At 39.7% G+C, this 10,611-nt stretch overlaps 1 protein-coding gene across 1 annotated transcript; it reads right to left on the bottom strand.

Annotated features, from left to right (window-relative positions):
- Positions 1-8,871: 8,871 nt before the first annotated feature.
- LOC308659827 (vomeronasal type-2 receptor 26-like) lies at positions 8,872-9,816 on the bottom strand (the record flags this gene model as incomplete). The annotated part of the gene is made up of 1 exon (XM_081313851.1): positions 8,872-9,816. The coding sequence occupies one exon, from the start codon at positions 9,814-9,816 to the stop codon at positions 8,872-8,874; it is 945 nt and encodes a 314-aa protein (XP_081169977.1).
- Between the last annotated feature and the right edge of the window lie 795 nt (positions 9,817-10,611).

Genomic DNA, 10,611 nt, shown 5'->3' with positions numbered 1-10,611 from the left:
CATTTCCTTAACTATTTTCTTGTTTTTTACATGTTGAAAGAAGCTTTTTTTGTTATTTTTTACTTTTGTCGCAAGCCTTAGTTCATTTTGAGCCTTAGCTTCCCTCACTTCCTCTTTGCAGGCTTGGACGATTTGCTGATATTCTGCTTTAGTTATGTGCCCCTCTTTCCACTTTTTATACTTGTCCTTTTTGTCTTTCAATTTATCAGAGAGTTCTTTATGCAGTAATGCTGGTTTCTTTTGAGAGCTGTTATTTTTCTTCTTCATTAGTATTATGCTAGACTGGGCTTTTATTATCTCACTTTTCAAAATTTCCCAAGCTTCTTGAGTTGTTTTCCCCTTGAGGATTCTCATCCATGGAATCCTTCTCAAGCTGTCTCTAAGTTTATTGAAATTAGCTCTCTTAAAGTCCAAGACTCTATTGTAGCTCAGGGTTGAAATGAGGGGTCCTTGGTGCTCTTTGAGTTTACTTTTTTTCTTGTAGACATTTCATGACCCAACTGTGTAGCATTACCAGTGCTAGAAAGGAGTGATATCACTATCAATTTTATCTAGTTTGGGTCATGAAATGTCTGCAAGAAAACAATCAAGTTCAGAGAGCACCAAGGACCCCTCTGAAATTATTTAATCATTCTTAAAATGCATTTGTCATTTACAAGACAAATAAAATAAAATAAATGTAGCTTGTCAAGTATCACGGAGCAAAACTACACAATGTAATTTGGAATATGGCATTAAAATGTTTGTATGTATCAAATCTGGCAGGGAAAAGCCCCCTCTATCTTTTGAATCTGTTAATAGCTTGAACTTAATTCTAGGTTTTTTCCCCTGCCAGATGAATTTCGATAATACCTTTTGCCATTCTTTAAAACAATTCAACTTTTCAATAATTGGAAGTACTTGAAATAGAAACAACATTTTTGGCAATACATTCATCTTAACAACTGAGATTCGGCCCATCAAAGACAATTTCAAATTTGTCCAAATATCTAAATCTCTCTTAATTTCATTCCACATTTTATCATAATTATCTTTATACAAATTCAAATTTTTTGCTGTCATATTTACACCAAGATACTTCACCTTTTTTACAAACATCAAACCAGTGGCTTCCTGTAACTTACTTTTTTCCTCTAATGACAGATTTTTCCCTAAAACTTTGGTTTTATTCTTATTCAATTTAAAACCTGCAACATGTCCGAACTCTTGTATTATTTCCAGTGCTTTAATTGCACTGGTCTCTGGATCTTGTAATGTTAAGACCAAATCATCAGCAAAGGCTTTTAGCTTATATTGTTTCGAACCCACTACAATCCCTTTCACACCTTCCTCTTTCCTTATCATATTCAGCAAAACTTCCAGTATCACGGAGCAAAACTACACAATGTAATTTGGAATATGGCATTAAAATGTTTGTATGTAGCTATCATTCTTACGAGACTGAAATTGAAGAAGCCATGATATAAACATCTAATAATAAGGAGAATATGTTGTCATTTTGGGATGGAGTTGAATAGTTGATGTTACTTCTGATTGCTTAGATCTCCACCAAGGGAACTCATTTAGCTTTTTAAATATAGATTCATCTCCTAAGCTGATGACCATCACATTATGATAGAAACCAGGATATCTTATGTGTAGCATTCAGCCAATTAATCCAGGTGTCTTTCCTTTCAGATTCTTCCCTATCTGAAGAATGTCAGGTTTAACAACAGTGCTGGAGAAGAAATCTCCTTCTCAGAAAATGAATTGGTATCTGCTGGTTATGATCTTCTTAACTGGCTTTTCCTCCCCAATCAATCTTTTGTCCCCATGAAAGTTGGGCAAATAGATCCCAGGGCTCCCCCAGGCCAGGATTTCACCATTAACTCTGATGGAATCATCTGGGCCACAAAAGTGAGTTGAAAGGAGATCTTATAAACTCAGGGAAGGCTTCATTCTCTCCTGGGGCTGCAGAACATCCTTCCAACTGGAAAAAAGCTCTATTGGATCAGAAAATATTTCAGGAATTGGAGGAAAAAACCTATTTCTGAGTTTAACGCATTTGAGATTTGATTTTGAAAAGTCAAAGAAGGGGTAGGATTGGAAAGAACTCCTGTTTAAAACCCAGGATACCATTAGAGCAGGCAACAGTGATTTCTATGGACAGTTCCCATTCAATTGGATCCTCACGTTTCTTTGTTTTAGAAAAGCTGTAGCTCAATGTCACAAAGCTTTCTTTCCATTTTGAGATCCCATTTCCCATCTCCAGGATCCACTGGGTCAGGATTACCACTGGCCTGAATCCCCCTGGAGGTATTCTTGTTTCTGATAGGCCATTTCTTTGAAAGACATTCTAAAGATGGAAATATAGAAAAAGACAAACGAAGCATACTTATTACTTCGGCTATCTCAAACATTCTTTTTTGTCTTTTAGAAGGTGCCCTTTGCCAGGTGTGGCATGAAAAGATGCCATGCAGGAGAGAAGAGACACGTTCCAGAGGGCAAGCAGGTTTGCTGCTACCAATGTGACCCTTGTCCAGAAGGGACCATTTCAGACCAGACAGGTAGGCAGAGCTCAAATGTTGACCTTGCAGGAAGTCATTCAGTGGACAAAATGTTAATTTTAGCATCAATTTTGGTAGGATGCTTTATCTGCTTCAATATATTCATACTTTTCAGCAGACCATCACAATTCATGAATCTAAACTATACTATACTATCCTCATGGGATGCTTTTCTTGCTCCTTGGCAATTTAATACAGGTTAGCTTCATGGCACAATTTATAGGTTCCCTGCTAGACTTCCCACTCCTACTTTTACATCTCATCAGCAAAGCCAGCTGCCAATCTTTTTGTGAAAGAATGGGATGTGAGATTCTAGCTTTAATTTTTATTAAGGATAAAGGAGAGTTCTTGTCTTAGAACTTATCAATCTCCCAGGAAATTCATTGACCTGTTGGAGAAAGAGGAGATCCATTTACCTATCTCTGCTAACCCTTCCCTGCAAAAAAGATTGAATGAATGGATTTGAAGTATAAAACAGAGAGGTTGATCCTTTTTCCTCGATAACCTATTCCCAAGGTCATCAATATGGATGGATGATTTACCCTAGTTGGTTCACCATGAAATGAACACTGATTCTTGATTTCAGATGCAGCTTGCTGTGACCCCTGCCCAGAAGATCGATACCCCAACAAGGACAAGGACCACTGCATTGCCAAGAAGATACACTTCCTTTCCTATCAAGACACCCTGGGATATGCTTTAGCTTCTCTAGCACTTTGTCTCTCTGTGATCACATCTGCAATACTGGTGATTTTCCTTAAGTATCGTGACACACCAATTGTCAAGGCCAACAACCGAGATCTCACCTACCTCCTCCTCGTCTCCCTCCTGCTCTGCTTCCTCTGCTCCTTCCTCTTCATTGGTCAACCAGGAAAGCTCACCTGTCTCTTCCAACAAACTGCCTTTGCTATTCTCTTTTCCCTTGCAGTTTCCTCTGTCTTGGCAAAAACTGTCATGGTGGTTCTGGCCTTCATGGCTACCAAGCCAGGGAATAGGACAAGGAAACTCTTAGGAAAACCACTGACCAACTCCATTGTCTTAACCTGTCCCCTGATCCAAGCTTTTCTTTGTGGCATCTGGTTGGTAACTTCTCCGCCATGTCCCAGCTTGGATTTCCACTCATTGGTAGGAGAGACTATCTTGGAATGTAATGAAGGCTCAGCTTCAATGTTTTACACTATCCTTGCATATCTAGGGTTTCTGGCTCTCATCAGTTTCACAGTGGCCTTTTTGGCTAGAAAATTGCCCGACAGCTTTAATGAAGCCAAGTTCATTACTTTTAGCATGCTGGTCTTTTGCAGTGTTTGGATCACCTTCCTCCCTACTTATCTGAGCACTAAAGGGAAATCCATGGTGGCTGTGGAGGTCTTCTCCATCTTAGCCTCTGGGGCTGGTCTCTTGGCTTGCATCTTTTTCCCCAAATGTTGCATTATCCTATTGAGGCCCCATCTGAACCGTAGAGAAAACATAATGAGGTACAAGAATCTTTGACTTTTGTGGGTATTGGGAAATTTTCTTTTGACTTTAGGGCTTTTTGCCAGTTGTGCCAAAGAAGCCTTGGAGATCAAGATAATAAACTTTGATATTAAAAATGTGGATATCATTTTTAGCTGGACAGTTTCTTACCTTGTTTATTTGAATCAAAAGCATTGCTATCTGTTTTTTAAGCAAGTTTCTTTCTCTAGATCTCTGAGGTTTTGCTGAGTAAAAACCTTTGCATTTCAATTATTAAAGTTTCTTTAATTCTAGAGTTTAAATGAGTGTCCTTTTTCCTTTCTATTAACTTAATAGAGAAATGTTTTATTCATAAATAACATCATGTGAAATAGACATTAATGGATATGTTCCTGCCCTTGCAATTTTATTTTATTTTTCTCTTTCCAGCTTTCATGGAAAAAAGACCAATAGAAAAGACAAAAGACCAAAACACAAAGAACAATTCTTACTTTAAGATTCAGATGTTTGTTTTCTAATAATTTGGAACATAGTATAACAACATAGCATTACTTACATCAATAACCCATTGCAGTGAAGACCAAATGGCAATAGCAGATTCCACTAGAACAGCTATAGACCAATGGCCCCAAACCAGACATAACCAACATTTTTATACTTTCCTTCCACCGACCACCCACTCATAATTCTTGCTTCGCATTGCCAGTTCCCATCTCAAATTTCTATGCATCTGCTACTTTCTCTTCCTCTTTTCCCAGTTACAATACGTACGTTCCAAATATATATAGAATTACATACTTTGCAATATATATATATATTCTTCAGAGCTCAGCAGATTGCAGATAGCACATTCTTATTGTGAAACAGCATAAAGTTCAAAGTTAAAGCTTTAAATCACTACTGTGGAGCCTATTTTATGTTCGTTCGTTCCTATCTTATTAGATGGTGAGGGGCTATATTTTTTATTTCCCACAGTCCCCACTTCTTGTCCGTAAGGACAACACACATGATCAGTAAATAATACATGAAAAGCAAATCACATTGTAAATTTATCATCCTTCATTTAAGATCAAGGAGGAAAACTACTGTAATTAGCAGTTATAAAGGAAATGAATTGCCTTAAGCAGACCAAAAAGTAGAGGAACTGCACCTAGAAGTGGAATTAAGATCACCCACAAGCAAGGTAACATAAGTAGGATCCTCTGCAGCTAATAGACTACTGTTGCCATCAGGAATGTAGACACAGCATGATGAACCTACAAGCTTACAAACACCTCCTTCATTGGCTAAAATATAGTCAAGAGCCAAACGATTCTGCAAACAGTTGTGCGAATTGCAGTGAGTTCAGAACCAATAATGTCCAAGCTAGAAGTAATGGTATTAGCCAATGTCTCCAACAAGACAGAGAATCGTTTGCATTCTTCCCATAGCATATTAATGCCTAATTGGGGAACAATGGTGCCCCAAAATCGGTTCCATCCACTGGAAAGGATGTCACATTTATGGTGAGAAGAAACAGGTGTCTGGAGGTCAGTAGGGGCTACCAAGGGCAATAGTCCTGGAAAAATGGTGCCCATGTAACAACGTCCTTTTCATCCCGGAGGGAGGGAGTGATAAGCCTGATTGCCACAAATAAATAGCAATCCAGGGGACACAATCATCCCAAATACCACCTTCGCAGGGGAGAAAAGAAATAATTCCTCAACAGAAGCATTGGATTCCATACTATATACAGTAGCTGACGATATGGGAGTTTGTACTTTGTTGCATAACAATGATTTAGGAACAATAGTGAAAGGAACAAGCAGTGGAATTGGACATATGACAACAAACTCTTAAATAACGATGCAGGGTGCCATGGATTTGGAGACCATAGAGTGATAGTTTTATATATCGTATAATCGTAACAAGGGTACTGTTGCCAAGGATTGAATATACATCTTTCTTTGGAAGAGTCACACCTAATGATGTTTTGCTTAACCATGGGCTTAAAGATGCATGGTCTGTATTAAAGATTTCCAGGATGTTCCCTCCAAACAGCATTAACATCTATAGTAGCATTACATGCACTATCTCCCATATTAATACTGTCATACTGTGTTTCTTCACTATCCCCAAAGGACAGGGTAATACCATTGGATTCTAAACAAAAATCACCCACAGCAGTGTCAAGTAAAGGGAGTGCTGTGGGCTTGTATGGGGATGGAATTACAGGCCAATATGGGTTGGGTGCAGAAAAATCTAGTGGGGGAAAGCGTAAAAGACTTGAAGTCACTGACTGGGAATACCATGAGTGGGGCAGGCTTTGGCAAAAAGAGAAACCATGTTTTCAGTATACCCTTTATAATTGCATATCCAACAATTATCAAGTTTGCTTGAGGCATGGGCTGCTCGATAAGCATCAACAACACCCAAATATACATTATTGGCAAAGTTACGAGTCTTAGTTGCACCTGTTGGTGCATTCAATTGCATGTTACATCATTTTCGAAGCATGTCGTCTGGAGAGTGGTGTTCTTTGAAATGATTAGGAGTCTTGGTACACAGAGCCGTGGAGCTTGCCCTTTGGTATGTAAATCAAGAAAGGTGAACAAAAGTGCTAATGAATAATAGAATAGTAAGTCTAAACAGCAGACATAAGGTCTTTTCTGATGCAAACAGTTCCCCGTAGGCATCTTTGTGCTTCATGAAGTTGCATCTTATAACTCTTCGCTGATCATTGAAAGAGATGATGGAGGTTAGTGCTGACGTCACCTGGACTGTAGATTGTATCGAGATGGGAAGCAGAGTTTACTAGCACTTGCTTCCCTGTTGGGCAAAACTTCCAATTTTTGCCTTGTTGACAACAAGCGATTGAGGATGGCTAGTGTTCTCGTCTGGGGCTAGAATCTTCTTACAGTGCAATCATGCACCCAGGAAGCCAGATCTTGACACTTCAAGCAGTATTGGTGGTCAGAAGTATCTGGAAGGGGCCCTTCCAATGAGGACCCAGACAATTCTTTCACTAAAATATCTTGACAAGCACCCAATCGCCAACAACCAAAGAGTGACAGGGATGTAGAGGCTCTTTAGGGAGTGCAGCAATAGCCTGTGAATAACAATCTTTTAAAGTGGTCACTAGGGCATGGCAATAGTCTAGCATGATACTGTCCAAGACATGAATATCAGCCAAGTGAAGAAGAGATGGAGGAGAGGCAGGCATCAGCATAGGCCTCCCCATCAAAATTTCATGAAGGGGTAGACTAGTTACTCACATCAAAGCAAGGGGAAGGCAATCGGGCCATTTCAAGTTAGTTTCATCACACAATTTTGCTAACTTGTTCTTAAGGATAGAATTTATGTGTTCCACCTGACCTGACGCTTCCGGATGATTAGGACAATGTAGCTTTTGATCTATTTATAAAGCTTTACAAATTTCTTTGATAACTTGGTTAGCAAAATGTGTGCCTTTATCACTCCCTAAATAGATGGGTATATCAAAATGGGGCAAAAATTCTTTTAAGAGTCGTTTAGCGACAGTGGTGGCATCAGCCTTTGCACACGGATAGGCTTCTACCCAACCGCTATACATGCAAACAAGAACTAGAACATATTCATAAGAACAGCATTTGGGCATCTGAATAAAATCCATCTGGACATGTACAAAAGGCCCCCAAGGTGGTGGATGGGAGCCAGATTGGGGGGGGAGGAATGGCCAATATTAAATTGTTGACAGGTAGCACAAGTAGAGAAAACTTGTCTTGCCATGGCATGAACTCCAGGAGCAAACCATTCTTTATTGATGGCAGAAGACACTCCCTCCTGGCCAACATGGGCAGGCTCATGTTGGAGACAAACAACATAAGGCAAGAGGGAGTGAGGGCAGACAAGGTGGCCATCCGGATGCTACCACACCCCTGTAGCATCAGGAACTCAGGAAGATCTAGTCCAAACACGATATTCAGAAGTGGGGGCAAAATGCTGAGTAGTGACCAAATGGTCAAGAGAAGAAGAAGGAGGGGTCGAGTCCAGAGTTCACATCAGTGCAAGGGGGGAGTTGACCAGAAGAAGAGCTGCCTTTTTGGCTATAGCATCAGCTAATGAGTTCCCCACAGCAATTTCGTCAGAGGAAGGATAAGGCCCATTGTTCAAGTTTGTCAAGATCTTTTTGGATCCTGAGCTTGACTATTGGGATGTTGGCTACTCCTACCTGTTTGGTGTCATCTGCAAATTTGATGCTTGGTAAAGCTCCCCTAAATGAGAAGCAGGAAGGTCTAAAAACAGCAGTCTTGCAAAACAGACAGGACTTTGACTTAGATACAGCATATACAGGACATAGCATATAAGCATTGCTTGAGCAGGATCCACAAGATTGTCTGGGACACTACACATCCTCTTCATGACCTGTTTTCCTTGTTACCTTCTGGGAGGAGGTAACCTTCATGGTATCTGAAGCAGAACATCCAGAGTCAGTCACAGTTTTGTTCCATATAGCATCCATCTTGTGAGCTCTCAATCTTTCCTCCCTTTTGACCCCAAGAGGTCAAAAGGGAGGAAAGCTCTGAAAAAAGCAAGTTCTTGGAGAAATGAGAGCCTGTTAGCAAAACAATAGCATAGAAGGAAGTTCTGCTATTGGGATCCTAACTCCTTGCTTCTCAGTACATTTTATCAAAACTACTATCGCAAAACAACTGATTATGTCTCTTTTTATTAAGGCAATAACTCTTGAGGATAGTAACAGTGGATGGGTGGGAAAGTAACCCGAGAATTGTTATTTGTGAATATTTGTGTTTACATCATCTATTGTAATTTTTATATATATGATCATCATTTTGCACCATTTTCTAGATTTGGCCTTTTGGAAAATGTTGAGAGTCTAAATTCCACTGTCTCACATTTCTATATTTCTTCTGGTTGTAAACTGCTCCTTTGAGTTCAGGTCTGGCCTCAGGATAATAATGTAGCACTTGGGGATGAAGACGCAACCAAGCAGACCAGCACTGGAGGCCAGGATGGAGAAGATTTGCACAGCCACCATGTATTTCCCTTTGGTGCTCAGGTAGGTGGGCACAAAGGTCACCCAGACACTGCAGAAAACCAGCATGCTGAAGGTGATCAGCTTGGCTTCGTTGAAGGCCCCAGGCAGATTCCTGGCCAGGAAAGCCACCGTGAAACAGATGGCAGCCAGGAAACCCATGTAGCTGAGGGTGATGTAGAACATTACAACAGCCCCTTCATTGCATTGCAGGATGATCTCTCCATGCTGGGAGAGGAAATCAGAATCAGGGAATGGGGGAGAAACTCCCAACCAGATGGAGCAAATGATAATTTGGACAGAAGAACAAGAAAGGATGATGGAGTTGGCCAAGCTCTTCCCCAACCATCTCTTCAATCTATTCCCTGGTTTTGTGGCCAGGAAAGCCAACACCAAGGTGATGGTTTTGGCCAAGAGAGAAGAAATGGCAACTGAGAAGATAATGCTGAAAAGTGTTTGTCGGAGAAGGCAGGTGGCTTTTCTTGGTTGACCAATGAAGAGAAAATTAGACAAGAAACATAGCAGGAGGGAGACCAGGAGAATGTAAGAGAGGTCCCGGTTGTTGGCTTTAACAATGGGAGTTTCCCGATATTTAATGAATATGAGTAAAACAAAGCATGTGGTTAGGGAAAAGAATAGAGCAAATGATACCAGGATGTTGCCCAAATTTTCTTCATAAGACAGGAAGGTTATAAATTTGGGAATACATTGGACTCTGTCCCTATTTGGATATTTATCTTCTGGACACTTGATGCATTTGTCTGTATCTGTGAAAACCAAAAAGCAATGTTTCTTTAACATATTTTCCTTTCACCTTTGAAGAAATACATTCTTGGGACAAGATTTGTTTCTTACCATCTTACCATCCTTACAGAAAGATCATAAAAGAATATCATTTTCTAAAAAAAACCCATTTCTAATTGTTTATTAAATCAGGGAAAGTCCTAGGACATTAATGATTTCCTGTGTAATGTGCAAAATCTTCATAGGAACTACATTATTAAAGGTAAATAAGAAATCAGTAAATATTTCTATTAGGACACTTCCTGAATCCTTTACATGGCACTTCTTCATATACTGGACTCATAAGATGCTAACTTGTAAAATCTAGATTTCTGGCAGAGAAACCTAGTCCTATACATAATCAAGAATGACTACTAGGAGCAGTGGTGATCTATTTATCATGAAGTGGACCCATAGCTGTCCACACCACCTCATTGTGGACCCACAACACCTTCTCAGTGATCCTCAAGGGGAGAGTGGTATAGAATGCATTGCAATCCCAAAAGGCAAATGGATTTTGTTGTTTTTTTTCTTTGAAAACAGTTAGCATTTCATCCCATATATCTTTGGAGATTCTCAATCATCCAGGTTGTTAGAGATTAAACTTGATTTGGGTGACAATATTATATAATGGAGTAAAAGCACCTTTAAGGAGTTAAACGGCCTAAGGGTGTGGCTGTAATTATTCCACATAAAAGAGAGTTAGATGTTACACGTAGTTGCTCTTGTATATGTGTTTGATGTTAGTGTTTGGATACCTCTTGTTCTCTTGTTTGCTAACTTGATATTTATTCTCTCAAGAATCAACTGCTT

The sequence above is a fragment of the Vipera berus genome (genome assembly GCF_964194415.1).
Source record: "Vipera berus genome assembly, chromosome: 1".
In the NCBI taxonomy this organism is placed as follows: domain Eukaryota; kingdom Metazoa; phylum Chordata; class Lepidosauria; order Squamata; family Viperidae; genus Vipera; species Vipera berus.
Note: the sequence above shows the minus strand (reverse complement) of the source record. Positions and strands in the feature narration are given on the sequence as shown.